The sequence below is a fragment of the Jatropha curcas genome, chromosome 7 (genome assembly GCF_041381405.1).
Source record: "Jatropha curcas cultivar XTBG-Jc1 chromosome 7, XTBG_Jcur_1.0, whole genome shotgun sequence".
In the NCBI taxonomy this organism is placed as follows: Eukaryota; Viridiplantae; Streptophyta; class Magnoliopsida; order Malpighiales; family Euphorbiaceae; genus Jatropha; species Jatropha curcas.
In genome coordinates this window covers 9847048-9867157 of record NC_143157.1, presented here as the reverse complement: position 1 = coordinate 9867157, position 20110 = coordinate 9847048, and the positions used below count along the sequence as shown (strand labels likewise).

General features: G+C 35.9%; 1 protein-coding gene, 1 long non-coding RNA gene and 1 other non-coding gene across 6 annotated transcripts; 1 reads left to right on the top strand and 2 right to left on the bottom strand.

The window, feature by feature from the left end:
* The first annotated feature begins 3897 nt into the window (after window positions 1-3897).
* LOC149494679 (small nucleolar RNA R71) lies at window positions 3898-4004 on the top strand. The gene has a single exon (XR_016321928.1). It is a non-coding gene; the product is annotated as a small nucleolar RNA R71 (small nucleolar RNA).
* A 9890-nt stretch (window positions 4005-13894) lies between these two features.
* LOC110010267 (uncharacterized) lies at window positions 13895-15550 on the bottom strand. The gene is made up of 5 exons (XR_005178888.2): window positions 15464-15550; window positions 15321-15377; window positions 15096-15155; window positions 14787-14975; window positions 13895-14210 (listed from the first exon to the last, which is right to left on the bottom strand). It is a non-coding gene; the product is annotated as an uncharacterized LOC110010267 (long non-coding RNA).
* A 327-nt stretch (window positions 15551-15877) lies between these two features.
* LOC105641141 (interactor of constitutive active ROPs 1) lies at window positions 15878-18722 on the bottom strand. 4 transcript variants are annotated; one of them, XM_012225622.4, is made up of 4 exons: window positions 18465-18722; window positions 17478-17566; window positions 17289-17393; window positions 15878-17099 (listed from the first exon to the last, which is right to left on the bottom strand). In XM_012225622.4, the coding sequence occupies exon 4, from the start codon at window positions 17087-17089 to the stop codon at window positions 16010-16012; it is 1080 nt and encodes a 359-aa protein (XP_012081012.1). In that variant the 5' UTR covers window positions 17090-17099; window positions 17289-17393; window positions 17478-17566; window positions 18465-18722; the 3' UTR covers window positions 15878-16009. The 4 variants fall into 4 exon arrangements, with proteins under 4 accessions (XP_012081012.1, XP_012081011.1, XP_037497065.1 ...); XM_012225621.3 differs by lacking the exon at window positions 17289-17393 and having other exon boundaries at window positions 18465-18719; XM_037641137.2 differs by lacking the exons at window positions 17289-17393; window positions 18465-18722 and adding an exon at window positions 17789-18103.
* Window positions 18723-20110: the final 1388 nt, after the last annotated feature.

Below are 20110 nucleotides of genomic sequence, written 5' to 3'. Positions count from 1 at the left end.
AAGCTTTTTCAAAATCAAGATTACCAATATTGGAAGGGATAGAAAAACTTCTTGGATCCTTTAGCTTTGGAGGCAATTTGTTTTGGATAATTGCACTGCATTCCTCAGTTAACATTACCGTTCCTTGATCATCAATTTTTCGTTTCTTGCTTAGGATTTCTTTTAGGAATTTCGCATAGCTAGGCATTTGAGCAAGAGCTTCAGCAAAAGGAATATTGATTTGAAGCTTTTTGAATACGTCTAGAAACTTGAGGAAGCTCTTGTCATCTTGTGCTTTCTTTAACCTTTGTGGGAAGGGGACAGGTGGAACATAAGGTTTTACTTTTTCTTGTTCTTCTAGGTCAATGATGGGGACCTTTGGTTGTTCTTCCACTTTCTTTTCTTTCTCTTGTGGCTCCTCTAACTGTTTGCCGCTTCTGAAGGTAATAGCCTGCACCTGTTCTTTAGGATTCTTTTCAGTGTTGCTAGGTAACGTACCTTGAGGTCAAGATGCCATCATGTTTGCAAATTGTCCTAGCTGAATCTCCAAATTTCTTATCGCCGCCTGCTGGATTTTATGGTTTTCTCTGGTTTCGTTCATGAAATCCATGTGCGATTTAGAAAGGGCAGTGAGAAGGTCATCATGTAACGTCCCATTTTTCTATGTCTGAAATAGTAAGTTGTGACATCCTACTGAATCAAGTCGTTGCTTAGAGTCGAGTCGAGCTGACCCAAAACCCGGTTCGAGCCATTAGAGTCCAGAGTGGGGTAGAATGGGATGTAACTGAAATAAGGAAAAGAAGTGGACTTACTTGAAGGAAACAAAAAGATCAAAGTATAATGATTAGGACTTGCTTGCACTAAAAGATAAAGCTTAGGTATTAAGTTGTAACATATTGACAATTGAGGTACCATTTGGTAATTTTCACATAAAAATCATTGATATTTTGGAGATGTACCCGAGACTTCCATTTCATTTTCTCTTCTTCATCTTTATCTTCATCTTCTTCCTCTACTTTCCTCTTCCACCTTCCTTTCTCCATCACTTTTAATGGTAGTAAAGATTTTAATGGTAGTTAAGCCTTAACTTCAACTTCTATTCTATCCAAGAGAGGTGAGCCAAAGGTAGAAGGAAGCTAAAAAGAAGAGCTCAAGCTTTTTGGAGTGAAGGTGTGCTATCTCTTTTAGTTTAATTAATTTCCTTGCATGAGAATTTGTGTGGTGTGTTGATAATGAGGAAATATGATGTTTAATGTTGAGTAAGAAGACTGAAAAAGGTGAAAAAGCATGAGATGAAATGAATAAATGAAGTAGATATTGAGTTTTTACTGAAACAGGTTTTGCTGGAAAAGTAACCAGTAACGTCACCATGATTTTGACCCTATTTAATGATGGAATTAGGAAGTGGCATAGAAGAGTTATTTGTTCCTCTATGTGTTAGCTTTCAATGGGTTTTTGAATCACCCAAATCGGATTATAAATTGAGAGATATGACCAAAATCGTACAGACTGCGCAGGCTGGAAAACACGACGCGCACTCGCGAATTTCATGTCGAGCTCGCGAATTGTGCCTGTAACTCTCTGACTCTCATTTTGTGCTTCTCGCGCTCGCGAATTTCATTGCACGCTCACAAATCTCACCTGTAAACTCACTGACCCTCTTGTGTGCTTCTCGCACTCGCGACTTTGCGTGGCGCGCTCGCAACTTGTGTTCTGATGATCTTTTGGACCTTATTTTCTATGCAATTGTATTCCTTTGCTCAACTTGTATGCCTCCAATCATTTTAAAACAAAAAGACAACATGAACACATGTATAAACACAAAATGCAAGCATGCAAATGATGTGAAACTAACATGACACAAGTTGCCCGCTTGGCGAGGCTATCAGCATACAGGTAAGCAGTATGGTTTATGAAATTATGAAGCAGTTAATATGCTTTTGTTTTATATATTGACGTCCACTAATATGCTCCATTGAGGTTAGGTAGAAACCACTTAGATAAGGCTATATCGCGACATAGGATAGCAGATCTGTGCCCCATACAGTTTGGTACTCCAGCTACAGGCCGTTGAGTGGATATGATTATATAATGGCCATAGCAGCCCAGTCATACAGTATTCATCCAGTTTCATACAGTTTTTCTTATCACTTTAGTTTCACTATAACCTTATGGAGCTATACAGTTATATTGACTACAAATTGCATAATCATACAGTATAATGAGCAGCAAGTACGATAATGAAAGTATCATGATATGTGTGCTTACATTCCATATTTGATTACATGTTTATTTATACATATGTATGTGCTTACTTGTTTCTTTATTCATTGCGATATTCACTGAGTTTGAATAAAAATTGCAGAATTCATACAGCATAAGGAACATCAGGTACATCATGAAAGTATAATGTTATGTGTGCTTACTAGTTTATTTATTTAGTTCTTATGGAGCCATACAGTTATGCAATTTTATGATTTATAACTGATATGATGTGACTAAAAGTGCATAAGTCATACAGCATAATGAACAGCAAGTAAGACAATGAAAATATAATATTATGTGTTCCTACATGTTTATTTATTTAATTCAGACAGCATAATGAACAGCAGGTAAGATCATGATAGTATCATGATATGTGTGATTAAAGGTTCATGTAAAGGAGTTATGAGATAATTAGAACTCAATTAGTTATGTTATGAATTAGAAGTTTATTCTTTGCTATAAAGATACATTTATGTTGAAATTTATTGATTTTAAGATTATCAATGCTTTTATGAACTTTTATTTTACGTAAGTTGCCATTGCACTTTGTTAAGTATGTGAATTATGAGCACCACTGAGTTTTATACTCAGCGCATCGATTTTTATCACGCGTAGGTTGAAGATCGTGGTTGCTACTTGACGACTTGAAGAGTACTATCAAAGCAGAAGTGACTAATTTGGGAGTAGTAGATTGAGAGTTATATAATTAAGAATTATGGCATGTATAATTATTACATTTGTTAGTAGTTGGAAATATAAGTGAAGCATGTAATTATTTTCGTGTAAGTAGTTGGAGATAAGAATAATACTTATGAAATGATTGAATATGAAATATTTTACAACAGTTGGAGTGATTAGTTCATGAAGACTTGATATAGCTCATGAATGCACTTAATTGCTGGATATTAAATGCTATTGAGGATTTATACAATTATGAAAATATATATAAAGTGTTAGTGTGTTCTGATGATTAGTTGGAGATATCGGAAGTTTGGAGTTTAATTGGGAGTGTTTTGTATTCATATATAGCATACAGGATGATATCAGCATGACAGGACATAAGTTCAACCAGATTGTAGCGTCTCGGCTCAGTTCATTCGGGTTAACGGGTGGACCGGGAAGGGATGTTACACATCATGAGTTTTCTTCTCTTGAGGAAGGAAACCTGGTGGTGGGTTCAAGGCATTGTTAGGGTTCCCATAGGATAGATTAGGATGGTTCCTCAATCTATTATCATATGAGTTGGAGTACGGGTAATTTTTCCTTCCTTGATTCATCACATAATTTACTTGCTCCAAGGTTTGCGGATTCAAAGAGTCTATCATGCATTCTCCAATCCCATGTTGTCCATTGCACCTATCACAAACTTGCATAATAGAATTCACAGGATTAGTAGTCAACATGTCTAGTTTTCTTACCATGTTATCTACCTTTGCATTAAGTGCTGTAATGGCGTCTATTTCATAGACTCTTACAGTCCTTTTCCTTTCAGAATTGTTTTAGTAATGGCTATTGGTTGCCATCTCTTCTATCAATTCATATGCCTCACCAATTCCCTTTTCCTCAAAAGATCCACCTGCAGCTGCATCTAAAGTAATTTTAGTACTAGGAGATAATGCATTATAGAAAGTTTGTACCTGTAACCACTTAGGCAAACTGTGATGTGGGCACTTTCTCAACAAGTCCTTGAATCTTTCCCAAGCTTCATACAAGCTTTCTTGATCATGGTGAGCAAATGTCATTATCTCATTGCGCAGTTTTATGGTCTTTGAGGATGGAAAGAATTTTGCTAAGAACTTTTGAGCTAATTCTTCCCATGTTGTGAAACTTCCAGCGGGGCATGATTGTAACCAGGATCATGCTTTATCCCTAAGAGTGAAAGGGAAAAGTTTCAATTTAATTGCATCTTCGGAAACACCATGCTGTTTGAAGGTATCGCAAATTTCCAGGAAATTTGTGATATGGGCATTAGGATCTTCACTAGGCAAACCTCCATATTGGATTGAGGTGGAAAGCATTTGGATAATTGCAGGTTTGATTTCAAAGTTATTAGCTTCCACTCTAGGTCTTGTAATACTCGAGGTTGTCCCATTAAGATTAGGTGTTGTGTAGTCTCGCAAGGTTCGGACCGGATGTTGAAGTGGAGGTCCGTTCATGTTTTCGTTTTCATTCTCGTTGACCATGTCTGCTTGTTCGGGTTTTATTTCACGTGCTCTTCTTGCAGCGTTGTGCCTACGATAAGTTCTTTCAATTTCCGGATCAAAGACTAGAGGTTCAGTCCTACTTGATCTTCTCTGTATAAACACCTGAAATAGGTCTTAAAAGAAAATTAAATAAAACAAAAAGGAATGTCTAAATTAATAATAGGTTAATTAGTATTGATATTGATAATGCCAATCCCCGGCAACGGCGCCAAAAACTTGATAGAGATTTTCGCAAGTGTACGAAATCGCAACAAGTAATAAAGTGTAAAAAAGTATCGTATGCACAGGGATTGTATATCAAGTACCAAAATTATGTTAACCTATTATTATTTAAACGACAATAAGAGAGATTTGTTGTAAGGAAATTAAATTTGAAAGTAAAACAGAAAGAGATTAAGCAACAAAGTTTAGGTGAAAAGAAATCAAGGATTTCAACTACTAGGGAATTTGATTTCACTTAACTCTATCCAATTTATTTTATTACTCTGTTAATCAATTTTAATTGTTCAAGTAGGAGAAACAACCCTAAAATCACTAACAAGCTCTCCCGATGTATTGTTAGCTATTCTAATCTAGTCTAATTACCTATCTTCCAATAGCGCAATCAAACATAAATTAAATTATTAAGTTTTGTGATTGTTTTGTGAATTCATAACCTAAGGTCATTAACTTATGAAAACCCCCCTTAAGTCAAACCATATAGCTTCCGCATCGAGTTATTATTCTCAAGTAATTTATTATCTTTTTCATATCAAAAACCCTTCTCCCGATAGTGATTAATGAAATAATTCAATCCAGGGGAAAAACTCTGCCTGGAAGCTTTAAGCTCAATGATAAATTATAACAAGAACAATGAAAAGCAAATCTAATATTATAAATTGGAATTGAGTTAAGTTACATCAAATCCCTAGTATAAGAATTTAGCTAGACATAGTAATTAAATAAAACTCAATAATACTTGAATCAATCTTCATAATCAGTAATAAACAATAAAGAGAAAAACAAGATTAAGAGTTTAAAGATAAAAACTAGGTAACAGCTATGTGGACTGGCTTCCTTGAATCTTGGCACAGATCTTAGATGCTTGAAATCTTTGAGAGAGAGAGAACTATGTATAAAGAATACTAAATTTTGAGATATTCATCAATGAAAAGCTTCCCTCTTTATAAAGACCTCCTGAAGGTAAATCTGACTCCGTTTAGGAAATAGAATCCTTATTAAGTACAAAATCCTCTTTTGGAGATCATGACTATTTAGGCCTTGGATTTCTTCTTAGTTAGGACTCTTTTCTCTTCCAAAATAGGTCTAGATCTTGTTTAGTACGTTTAGGAAACTATCCGAGGCGGGCCCATGTGAGAAAAGAATTGATTTGCGTCTTTAGTTCACGTTAGTTCTGCCTTCACAGCACGGGCGTGCCATTGAGCACGACTTGGGCGTGCTTGAGTCTGGAACTATGAATGATTGGGCACGGGCCGTGTTATGCAACACGCTTCAGAGGAGTCTTTGCGGCACGGGCGTGCGCATTAGCACGGGTCAGGCGTGCTTGTCTCTGTCCTTCCAAGATAGATTTCATCATGGGCGTGCTAGGCAGACACGCCCTGAGTTTCTTTTGGGCACGGGCGTGCCATGAAGCACGGGCTAGTCGTGCTCGCTTCTGACTCTCCACTTGATTTTCCTTAGTTTTTAGCATGGGAGTGCCTTTTAGCACGGGCTGTGCGTGCTTGAGACTGAGTATTTTGCCTTGTAATGCTCTTTTCTGTGCCAAAACCCTGCGAATTTCTTTCAGATCAAGTGGGTTATGATTCAAGGAAGCTTTGAATAAAATTATACTTAAAATGAATTGAAAACAAATCAAAGTGATAAAATTTACTAAAATTATAATTAAAAACTATGCTAAAAATACTATAAAATTGACACCTATCAATTCTTATTACCAAAATTGTTAAAGACAAAGTCTCTTTAATTTAGGTAATTCGAATATGTCGAATCTTAAGAGAGTTCGAAAAATAATTTTTAACGAAAAATCAAGGAACGAAAAGATTTATTTTGAAGAACTATTTTCGAAAAATAATTTTGATGAGAGAAAATTGGTTTTTTGTGCTTATAATTGAATGTTCTCTCTATCCTACAATGAATCCTAAAAATCTAACCACTAAGGTCTTCGAATGTCTTCATAATTTTTGGATTTGTAGGACTTGCCTTGTTCATTTATTACTTTCCATATGTATTCTACATAAAATATTATTAGCACAAATAATATAATTCAAATTTATTTGTTTTGTTTTAATCATCAAAATTTCGAGATTAGAATTTGACCTTTGAGCCAACAGGCCACCACTATCTTTCATAATTTGATGCATAAGAATGTAGAGGTATATGTTAATGATATGGTTCTCCACACTAGGGATGGGCCAGGGCACTTAATTGCCCTCGAACGGTTCTTTTCAGAACTTCATCAATATAATCTGAAGCTCAATCTAGCTAAATGTCTTTTTGGGTGCCATCTAGTATCTTCCTAGGCTGCATAGTCTCTAAAAGAGGGATTGAGATTGATTCAGCTAAATCAAAAGCCATCTTAGAGATGCAACCTCCTAAAACAAAAAAGGAGATCCGCGGGTTTTTAGGTCGTTTACAATACATCAGCCGCTTTGTCTCAAAGTTAGCAGATACTTGTGAGCCGATCTTTAAGAAATTGAAAAAAGATGGCCCCAAGACTTAGGATGATGAATGCTAGAAAGCCTTTGATCATATCAAAGCGTACCTTCTTAATCCTCCGGTTCTTCAGCCTCTGAGGCTCAGTAAACCACTCCTCCTGTATCTATTAGTGACTGATGAAGACATAGGGGCGATGTTAGCACAAGAAACGTCAAATTCTCATAAGGAAACTGCTACTTACTACCTAAGCAAGCCCATTTTGGCCACTAAATTGAAGTACAACAAGATGAGCAGCTATCCCTGGCCCTAGAAAGGGTATGCACCAATCTCCAGCACTACTTATGTTCTTACACCAATCATGTCATAGTTGATTAGAGCCCCTTGTAATTCCTTATGGAGAGGCTAGTTCTAGACGGTAAGATGGCAAAATGGTCCACCATCTTTGCAGCTTTTGGTCTGAAGTTTGTTGCAAAGAAGGAAATCGAAGGCAGTATGATAGCATATCACCTTGTTGTATCTCCAGAAAATGCAAAAGTGGCAGATATCCAATTTGTAGATGAAGACATTCTCCAGATTTAGTCAGACGCTATCAGGGTCATTGGCCAGAATAGTCATATTGACTTCAGACAGGGAATAGTTACCTTTCAATATCAAGCTGACATTCCAATCACGAATAATGAAGTGGAATACGAGGCAAGCAAATACATCAGCCGCTTTGTCTCACAGTTAGCAGATACTTGTGAGCCGATCTTTAAGAAATTGAAAAAGATGCCTCCAAGACTTGGGATGATGAATGCCAGAAAGCCTTTGATCATATTAAAGCCTACCTTCTCAATCCTCCGGTTCTTTAGCCTCTGAGGCTCGGTAAACCACTCCTCCTGTATCTATCGGTGACTGATGAAGCCATCGGGGCAATGTTAGCATAAGAAACGTCAAATTCTCATAAGGAAAATGTTATTTACTACCTGAGCAAGCGCATGTTGGCCATTAAATTAAAGTACAGTAAGATGAGCAGCTATGCCTGGCCCTAGCAAGGGTATGCACCAAGCTCCAGCACTACTTATGTTCTTACACCACTCATGTCATAGCTGACTAGAGCCCCTTCTAATCCCTTATAGAGAGGCCGGTTCTAGACAGTAAGATGGCAAAGTGGGCCACCATCTTTACAGATTTTGATCTGAAGTTTGTTGCAAAGAAGGAAATCAAAGGTAGTATGATGGCATATCACCTTGTTGTATCTCCAGAAAATGCAGAACTGGCAGATATCCAATTTCCAAATGAAGACATTCTCCAGATTCAGTTGGACGCATGGAAGATGTACTTTGATGGAGAACCCAACTATCAGGGTCATGGGCCGAAATAGTCATGTTGACTCCAGACAGGGAATAGTTATCTTTCAGTATCAAGCGGACATCCAAGTCACAAATAATGAAGTGGAATACATGGCAAGCATCACTGGGTTAGAATCAGCACTAAGCCTTCAGATCAAGCAACCTAACAATATATGGAGACTCCATCCTAATAGTCTCCCAAGCTTTGAAGAAATGGAAAATCAAAGAGCAGCGCTTTGTTCCTTACCTTCAGTGCCTCGATCAATTGGCTCAGCAGTTTGAAAAAATTTCCTCCCACTACTTATCTCGAGCTAAGAATCAGTTTGCTGATGCACCGGCTACTCTTGCCTCAATGGTTGGTGCCAGCCCTATCATGGTCATCAAGCCACTGAATATCCAGATTTGCCAACAACCATCCTACTGTTGCAACCTCTAACTCACCGATGGTAAGTCTTGATTTTGGGACATTTAGACATGGTTGGAGAAGAAAGAATATCCCGAGGGTGCTTCTAAATTGGATGAGAGGACTCTTCGGGAGCTGTCAAAAGGTTACCTATGTAAGGATGGTATTACGTATAAGAGAACATGGAGTTAGGCACATCTGAGGTGTGTAATAGAGGAAGAAGCTCAATAGATAATGAAGTGGGTGCATAGCGGAGAAAAAGGCCCCCACATGAACAGAATGGCTCGAGCTCACAAAATTACCAATCAGGGTTATTATTGGCTTACTATATGATCAGACAGTGCCAACTTCATCCAAAAGTGTCCTAAGTGCTTAATTTATGCCAACCTTTAGAAGATGCCCCATATAGCTCTTTATCCCATCTCTACACCATGGCCTTTTACAATGTGGGCAATTGATGTGACAGGATTACTCTAAAATCATTCAACTGGCATGAGTACATCTTGGTAGCTATCGACTACTTCACTAAGTGGGTGAAAGCTGCCTCCTATCATGTTCTGAACTCGAGAAAACTAGCACAATTCATTCAAACAAACATCACATACAGATACAGGATTCCTTTCGAGATCATATTAGATAATGGGTCTCATTTTTAGAAGGAAGTCTCAACCCTTATGACCAAGTACATAATTCAACATAATGGATCTTCACCATACAAGCCCCAAACTAATGGAGCAATTGAAGCGGCTAGTAATTCCATTAAGAACATCCTACAGAAGATGATTAGCAATCACAGAAATTAGCATGAACATTTTCCATTTGCTTTATGGGGATACAGAACCTCCATCAGAACGCCAACTAGAGAAACACTATATTCATAATTAGTCTATGGGATGGAATCAGTCCTCCCTATTGAAGTTCAGATTCGATCAGCCAGGGTCATGTGAGAAATTCAGTTGCCCAAAATGGAATAAACTTAGAATTACCATAATTAGTTGAATTCTATCGATGAAAGTAGGCTAGAAGCTCTTAATCAAATCCAGAGCTACCAATAGAGAATAGCCAAGCAATTTAGCAAGAGAATCCGAGTTCAAAAACTAGAAGAAGGGTTTCTTATACTCAAGGAAATCATAGCTCTTGTGCAAGATCCTCGGGGTAAATTCAGGCCAAACTGGGCAGGCCCTTACATCCTGAAGAAAATCCTCTCCGAAGGCAATGTCATCTGGTTAGACATTGATGGCAACAAATTCACCAATCCATGCAACTTGGATCAACTCAAGAGATACTTTGTGTAAATGCATATAGGCATTAGCACCAGAATTATTGCCTTCTTTTGCATGTCACTGTAAATCAAAATTGTAGTGACCTGACTACCGAAAATATGTTCCAAAAGTATGAGATACGTAGGTAGCCAGCCTGTAGGTGCGCTCACAATAATAATAAAAATATATTTTGCCCCTTTCATGAAAATTCCAAATTTTCTGTGCCAACTAAAAAAAAGAGCTAAATTGAAAACCTGCAAAGGATAATTCAGGCAAAAATAAGTATAGCTAAGTTGAAAACCTAAAGGGCAAGCGGCCTAGGCAAAAGTCAGGGTAGCCTGCAAAATCGAAAACCCGCAAGGGTAGTTTAAGCAAAAATTAAGGTATAAAAGCGACAATCTCATAAAAGTTAAAACTGGATTTCCTTTTTAATCAAAAGTATCAAAATGATTCCCTTTTTACATATCTCTCAAATCAATACTAATTATGTAAAAAGCAAATCACAAAAAGTCCAATCATCTAGGCATCTATCTTTGTCAATCTATGTGTCAACTATCTGTGTCTACTATCCAAAGTGTCAAAATATCTAGTGTTTCAACTGTACCCTCTACACATTATGGGTCAGTAATCTATCTCGAAGCCCTCACAAAAGCACAGGCTGAGTTAAAAATCAAAAAGTAAAAAACACACCCTATAATAAGGTCGGCATGCACCAAAGGTCTAGTTAGTCCATCTACGTCGCATTGGATATATGTCCCTCGAGTCGTCAGAGTCCTCCGGGTCACCTGTCTAGTAGAGTCTAGGACTATCAACAAGCCTCATAAGCAGCAGTCCTAGCTCCAAAAATCCCAGCCTCAACCACATGTGCTCCCCTAGTATAGCCACAGTAACTTAAGGTGAAATTAGTGTATTCTCAAAAATCACACCGGCTGGCGGTAATCCCTGAGTATGCCCTTTCTGCCTCATCAGCCTGGAGCCTGGGTAGAAGTTGATATGGTCCATGCCCAATAGATAAGCCATCTGAAGCCTAGCTGGCCGAACCAGAAATCTCCTAATACTATACCATTCACATCTCCATAAAATATGATTCGGCCTTAGCCCCATTAGCCACTATAGTCACTCATCCTTAGACTCGAGCCTCACCATGACTCACCTATATCTGTATTGAGATGGCTCATATGGGCAGCGTTGTGGTGGCTCAACCACCCTCAAATAATCCCTCAGCCAAATCTACAAGATCAGACATTGCAACACATGTAAAGCTTTTAGAAAACCAAATAGATTTAGTTGCCCTAGCCTAAACACTTAAGCCTTTTCCTAAAAAACATGCAAAATCAAACTTTGAACCCTCTCTAAATCCTAAATAGGCATTCACATGCAAAACCCCAGAAACAGTTACTACTCAAAACCTAAGGCCTTTTTCAGAAAGCACTAAAACCAAACTCAAATCAAGCTAGTTCGAGAATGCTTACTTGAAGCAGGATCGAGCTAGCATACTATATCCCATCAACCCGATATGCTCCAGGATGGTCTCAGCCAAAGCTATGTTGGCTATCCTTGCCCCTCGCTCCATCTGCAACACCAAATCAGCCACTTTCATACCCCAGCCAATTGGAGCAATCAATACACAATTGCTCACTAACAGAAAAGCAGAGCCCTAATCTTGAACCTTTGAAACTCTATATCTGTGACATCCAACGAATCTAGATATCGCTTGATGAGCCAAATTAGCCTGGTCCTCCCTAGCCTCCTCCACTAACAGATCTAACATCCTCATGAAGGTCCTAAAAGACCTAGACTTGGTCGGTGCAGCCATCGGAGCCCTCTCTGAGTCACTACGCAAAAGTGCTACAAATTCCTCATAGGTCAGGCACATCTCCTCGTAGTGCATGCCAAACCAAAACACATGTGCCTGTGGATCCCACAAATGCAAACATGCATCCATAAAAGCCTGATCAACTCGTAAGCCTCTCAAAGATACTAAAGTAGCCATAACATATCGGCTTCAATTTATTTTCTTGACCTTTTCCAATTTCTTGGTCCACATTTGCATGCCATGACTGAAAAATGGCTCCATCTTTGGGGCAAATGCTTAAATTTTCACAAAAATCGGACCCCGAGGCATAAAATGCCACTATTTTCTAGCCATAAATGAGGTATATTTATAGGCCTCCAACTACCAAGCTGCTTAGGTCGGTGGTACCGACCATCCCAGCACCGAAACCAACTAGCCGAGCTCCAGTACCAGGAAGGCCCATCAATGGCCCCTCTGTCGATACCGTAAGGACTTCATCGATCCCGATAGAAACATTCTCAGTACCGGCCAACCCCTCCTTTCTTCAAAATTCCTTACTCTTTCTCAAAAATCCCTAGTTTTTCAGAAAACCTGACAAGTTTCAATGAAAAATGCAGTTTTCAAACAAAAATCAACTATTTTACAAAATTTGGGATTTTCAGACTACGAATGGGATAAAATTTTCACGAGAAGTCTGATTTTCAAGTGGCAAGTTGAATAAATTTTTATCAAAACTGAATATTCAGACTCAAAATTAATTTTGGCAAGTCGGACCTAAAATTTTCGAAAGCACTTATTTAGAGGTTGAGTCGTGATTCAGAATTAGCCATCATGCACATTATTTTGTCTACTAACCATGATTTCAAGTCAATAATTGAAGCAATAATAGGCAAATCAGTGCATAGATCAAAAATTCGAGCAGTCAGTGCAGAACAGACAATCAATGTAAGTGATATTCAAGGAAATTAGTGCCAAACTAGAATAATTAGTGCAGTCAGTGCAAGGTTTCCAGAACAGGCAGTCAGTGCAAGCAGCAGTCTAAAACAATGCAATCAATGCAAGGTTTCTAAGACGGGCAATCAATGAAAAATTCCAAATTAGGGTTATAAAATGAAAGTTATAAGACAAAAAAAAAAAAAAAAAAAAAAAAGATAAGAACAACAAATAAATGAATTATCATATATATTTCATGTAAAAATAGCAATCAGTGTCAAAATTAGAAAATCAATGCAGTCAATGCAAGGTTTCCAGGATAGCCAGTCAGTGCAAGTAGTAGTCTTAAACAGTGGCAATCAGTGCAAGGTTTCTAGGACAGGCAATTAGTGCAAAATTTCAAATCAGGCCATTTAGTGCCAAAATCAAAAAATCAGTGCAAAGTTCAATACAAAATCGATAGTTAGTGCAACCACAAATGAAATAGGCAAATCAATGCAGGGTCAAAAAAGCAAGCATTCAATACAGAATAAAGGAAAACAAGCATATCAAACATACAAATAAAATCCGATAATCTGATATATAAAAATGGCCAAGTTTTTACAAAAGAAGATGCAACAATTCAAGTAGCATAAGCATATAAAGTGCTACATGGTTGGATCAGAAACCACCCGAGCCTAAACTAAAGGCCTGTTCTAAAAAAGCAGGATATATTGTAAGGACAAAACATTTCATATAAACAAAATGCTATTTTTGGCAATATATATTACTTTTCAACAATCTAGTAGAATTATACTTTTATTTACTTTATATATATATATATATATATATATATATATATATATATACACCAACATTTTGCTTGTTTAAGATTCATTTTGAATGTAACTTGTCGACTTTATTGAAAAAAATGCAGGAAAGATGCTAATTTAAGGATGAATTTAGGTGATTCAAGATTTAATACAAAGTAAAATGCTTTAATGCAAAATGCAACAATAAATTTCATATCTTAATTGATTATCAAAATACAAGCTCATCATAAACTGAATTAGGTTTATCATTGACAGAAAAAGACGAAGTCATTAATTGAAAATGAGTTCCATTACAACTAGGATGATAGCTCCAACTCAAACTAGAGCTATTGAATTAAATCAAGGCAAATAAATAAGTTTCTCAATCCTAGAACTCAAATTATACATCTAAATTAGTACAAGCATCACTAAACATGTGTAAATAACATATTTCTTTTATTTCCATTTGCAACTCCAATTTCTGCATCCTCAGCCCTCAACAAATCAAGCAAGCAACTAAGTAGTTTTTGAAGCTTTAACCTCTCTAATAGTAAATGGTCGTCCCTTTGAAGGTGCTCTAATATAAACTTCACTGAATCAAGAAAGCAAGCAACTGCGTAAATCAACTACATCAAAGTAACAACACATTATATTAAGTGACGAATTGTATGCTTAAAAAACATCAGTCCAAATCTCAATAACTAATAAGGAGATATTAATTAATAAAGATTATGTTAAAAGGTTATTAATAATCTGTATTGTAGCTATGAATCTATTTTAATTGATAAACCACTACTAACATCTGCGCGGTTTAACATTCAATATTTATCAATTACAAGCATAACAAACATGTTAAGAAATGGGATTAGAAATAACAGTGTTTAAAATTCTAGAATTTTCAAAAAATAGAGGTGTTAAATTCACAAGATTTAGTTTTTTTTTCTTTTTCTTTTCTTTTTTTAATAAACATACTCATGCTTATAAATTATCTCTAGCTCCAATTCCAATCCTATGGTAAAAAAAGGTCCAATAACATAAATGCTAGAAATCTCAAAATTGAAACAATCCGGCGATTCAATTGAATGTCTAAAAATCCATCCATAAAAAACTATTGTCTAGAACAAATTTGACAGAATGTTAAGCAAAAGAAGTTATTCGAGAAACTCACAAGGAACACTTTATCTCTACAGGCATCTTATGCTACGATCAGAACCATCAACATTCTCATTCATATTCTCATTTTGAGATCTTTGTATTATTAATATGTCAATTCATCAATTGCAGCAGCAAAAATCCCAATATATCGACAAGTATTCTTAATAACTCATCTGAAGAATTCTTCATCTAAATCCTTATACTGCAAAACAGTTAATTAACAGTACATTAAGAGTTTAGATTTTAAAGTTAAAAACCAAACGAAGAATTTGTATTAACATAACAGTATCATATACAAACGTGAAGGGGAACAAAAATTTACATTAAGAAGGTTATCGAGATCTATCTTAACCGCATGTATCTTATGATTTTCAACATCTTGCTAAACATAAAAAAACAATAAAGCTGATGTTAGAGATTGTATAAATAATTAGCATTCGACAATCATTTTGAGCAACCAATCGATCGGGTTTTTCTATTTTTTTATGCGTATTATTATTTGGAGATTAGATGTAGAAATGTGAAAAAAAAAATTGAGGAAACTTACCAGAATATTCATATATTTGGCTTCGCCAATTGCATTAGCGAAATTCAAAAGAAAATCCTTCGCCAAATTTGGAGAAAGAGGAAATCAATATTATATAAATGAAAAAGAGAAAGAAGTGATTGAGATGGAAAAGAAGATTTTACCTTTGGTTCAACAACACAGAAAGAGAGCGGGAGATAGAGCAGAAGAGAGGCAGATGAAGACGACAGTGATGTATGATTTGAAAATTTATTTATTTTTATTAAAAAAAAAACGGTGTGTTTTAATTTAACTAATTGTTTGGATTAAACTAACTATGAAAAAAAGTGTAGGTCCCATAAAAATTGAATAAAATGAATTAAATTACAAATTGCATTTGCAATTATAATTAGTTTTTAAATTCAAAATATTAAGAGAAGAAAATTGCATTTAGAGTAAAATTAAAAGAATCTGCAAGGTTTGGGAATTTTTGTATGGTTTGGCGGAGATCTGAGGGAGTATTTTCTTATTTGAATTTCAAACTGTTTTCCGATTTATGATTAATTTTGGTCAACCTCCAATTTCAAATCCCTAGACCATAAATGAAAGCCCATTATATAATTAATTAAGACAATCTCTAGAAGGTTACAAGTCAATCTTAACACTAATTGCAGATGCACATAAGAATGCATTTGGGTAGCATGAGAATTGAGAATATCACAAGGGTCTCTCTACTTGTGGCCCTTCTTTTTCCACAAATCTCCAAACATTTTAATACCAGAACCCTTTCGTTTTCCACTTCCAAAACCATAATCAAAATCATCAGCCACTCCAGGTGATCCCACAAAACCAGCTGGTGATTCAAATACACCATCACCAAAATGCTTATCCATTGAACCACACCTCTCAGTAATCCTGCCATTGATCTCCACTGCTCCAGCAAGCACTGCTGCTGCTGCATCTGCCGCTTTTCTCCACTGCTCTGTCTGCACTCTCATCTTCCTTATTTCCGTTTCCAAAGCTTCCCTGGCTTCTTCTGCAGCTTCCAGCTTACCTTTTAAATGATCTGCATTTGCTTGGCTTTCTTCCAGCTCTTTTCCCATTTGGCTTAACTTGGATAACATTTCTTCTTCCTTCTCTTTGGCAACTGAATTGCTAGAATTTGCTTCATTCAGCAGATTCTTCAAATGCTTATTCTCATTCCCTTTAATTTCCAATTCATGTTCTTTATTTTCTAACTTGGCTTTTAGCATATTTATCTCGTCATCTTTTAAAGCCAAGTCAGGGAATGATGGTTCATCTGGCTTAGAAATTTCAGGTGGTTGAGTTATTTCAATTGCGTGCTTTCCTTTTTCAACCTGAACAGTTAATTGTATCTGGGCTTCCACAGTGTCTTTTTCTATTGGAACTTGAGAAACATCAGTTTCCTGCAGGTTGTCATTGGAAATTTCATCTGCAGCATTGCTGTCTGCTATTTTGAGGTGCTGGATTTCAGTCGAAGGATGTCCTTCAGATTCTAAAGCAACTGGTTTCTTTGCGTTCGTCTCCAATTCTTTCTTTGCAGCTTCCGCAGATGCTAACTGCTCTTTGAGAATCTTCAGCTCTTCCTGTGCTTGGCCAAGCTGAGATTCTAAGTCCGCAATGCGGGTGCCTAATTTCTTTTGATCTAGTGATTCAGTATGGGGACCCCGTGGTGATCGACGATCTCCCAGCTTGGAACTTGGATTCCTAACTGATCGATGATGCAGTGAATGTGAGTCTGACTCAGAGCTAAGTGGATGAGGACCTCGAGTAGACTGCCTTTGAGGCATATCTGAACCCCTGCTCACCATGAAAATCGAAAATGGTAGTCATTATTTAATAAATTGACACTTTCTGTAAAGTTATTATGACAACCTAATTTCATTCCTGACTCAATAATGAAAACAAGCATCTCTTTTAAGTCCTAAATCAAAATAATAATAATAATAATAATAATAATAATAATAATAATGCACTTTTAAGACTTACTAAGCAAAGCAATGCTTTTAGAATTTAAGCACAAATATCCTTCACCATTCACCGCATTTGTCAACATGCTTATTCATGTTATACTTAGCATTTGTCACCTTTGCACTAGAAGAAATACAATCAATATAAATGGCAACTCATAAGCATACACACTCACACTGCAAATTTGTGACAATTGGGTTCAGTTACCTTGATCTCGGCATTTGATCAGCTTACGGAGTATTGATTGGTAGACAGCAACAAGCGGCTAATAGTTACAGAATTGTTCTCCAATGAACCTAAAAAGTGAAGGTGAAGTAAAAAAAAGTTAACAAAGGTCATATACTATAACTGTCAATATAAAAAGAATCGAAAAACAAAAGGTAAATATTTATAGTTGCTAATTCATATGATATCCCATCCTCCTGTTCTGGCTTGCATTGTCAATTCCACCCTAAAATCTCTAGTCATACGTTTTAGAGTAGTAATAAAATAAAACAATTAAAATGACCCAACTCAACCTATTCCAAGGAAAAACATTATTGACCCGTCACCCATCAACCCTCCACCCTCCGTGTTACTTTAAATCACTATATCCGACTGTGCGCAGCGCAGGCTAGTTGTAAAACCATTTGAAATGGCAACGCCACTAATACATCAATCAAAACCTGCAGAACTACAGGACACTTCCGCTCAAATTTCAAGTTTCGGAACCTATCAAGGGCACTTGCGTCTTTTCTGTCAAGCTTTTACTGAGAAGCGACAAAAGCTAAAGTAATAGATGAGCAGAAGCATGAAAAAAGTGACCAAAAATTAAAACAGGAGGGGCATGCGCGCGGTACACGCGCCGCCACGCTCGTGTTACAAATTTTGAAAGTTCTCTCTGCTTCTGGTTGTGAAAATTTTGAAATGAAGACAACAGGAGGAAACAGATAGATCTGAAAATATTGCATGTTTCACTAAATTTCAGTTTATAGTAAAAACGTTTAATAGATCCTTCAGAAGTACGCGTTTGGTTGCTGAGGAACTGAAATCAAAAGAGGCAAAACCAGAGCTGGAATTTCAGTACAGCGTCTGGCATTTGCTTCTTTCACATATGTTTCTCGACAACCAAACAGTTGACACTGCTGGAGAGAATATAAGCTCCATGTTCACAGCTAAAGTAGAGGTACTAAAAGCTAGAAATAAGAAACTCACCTTCTGCAGTTAGCTTCCCGTCCGAGCTGTGAGAGAAAATATGTCCATTTGAGAGACCATTTGAAATTCTTTTTTGACGAAATTTGAAATTCTTTTGATAGAGAGTGCGTGTATATTTGTGTCAGAAGTTTGAATTAAAGCAGCTAAGTTAGTAGAACCGAAAAATAAAAAACTCCAAGGAAGATGACAAAAGGGTAATTTTGAAAGGAGGTCCAACAAGGGCTTTAATATATTGGATTAGGCTACCAACTGCCGGTTGGTCTACTGAGATGAGTCTCTTGGTCCTTTAAGTAATTTAGCGTTCGAATTCTGATGTTGTCGTTGAAAAATACTGGGTTAACAGGATCGCTTCCATAATGAATTTCTGTAAAATTCGAATTCTGATTAACCAACTGTGTTAGATATCGGGCGTTGATTTTGGTTTGAACACTGTCGGTTTTGGTTTACAAAAAGATAAATTTGAAATCAATCGATTTTTAGGTAGCTTCAAATTGAAATGATGCAATTTTTTTCACGTTTTCTAAATTTTATAGTTTATAATAATAATAATAATAATAATAATAATTAGTATTAAAAAAGGCAAAATGAGTTTAATAAAAACTCTTTAAATCATGATATAACGAAAATAAATTAGGAGTTTCTTTGAGATTTTTTCTTTGTATTTCAAATTGGAACTACCAATGGACATATGTAAGGTTTCAATTATGGTTTCACACTAGAAATTATTGACCATAATTTAATATCATTTTAACCAATTTGGTTCTAATTTGAAAATAAATCATGGTTATGCCTATAATTAAATCTTATGTGAATAGAATAATCTGATCTAGATTGAAAGTAACATTCAGATAAAATTGTCCTAATAATGTACAATCTTTTAAGTAAAATTAACTTGAATTAATACACGCCTAATGATCTAACTCTAATTGATTGATTTTATTTTACTTTTAATAAAAAAATTGAGGTGTTTTCAATTTGATTTAATTTTTATTAGGTTCAAACAACGACTTCAAATCCAAAATCTAGCTAAAAATTAAATAAATTAACTAAATTAAACAAGTTAATGAGTTTTATATTTTAACGATTCAGTTTATTTTTATTTTTCAAAAAAAATTTTGGTACCGATTCGGTTCAAACTGAACCGAAAGACCTACGCGTACGTCCAACAACTAAATAAATGCATAAGATGTTGTCTGAATCTTGGAAATCTCTGTCCAAAATAAAAATCTTGGAAATCCAACGTGTATCGTACCCTTTTTTTTTTTTTTCCAAGGACCTTAACCCTTGTCTTCTTTTTTACTTCTTTTTTTATTAAATTTACATTTGTCTTCTCTTAAGGTTCAAACCTATCGTCAGTAGCCAAAAATCATCCCGTTTTGTTTTTGAATAGGGATTCTTTCCAAAATGGTGTTTTTGCAAAAAAAAAAAAAAAAAAAAAACTAATTTCTAAAATGATGTTTTTTGAAATAATACATTTGTTACATTATAAAGCAATAAATTTTAATTTGTTAAAAACGCAGTCCAGCGGCTTTATATACTAATATTCTCTCTTCATTCTTCTCAAATTGAATGTTGCATTACAAGTGAAACAATTACACAATGTCAAAAAAAATATATTATTTACGCAAAGGTTCAATTATTACACT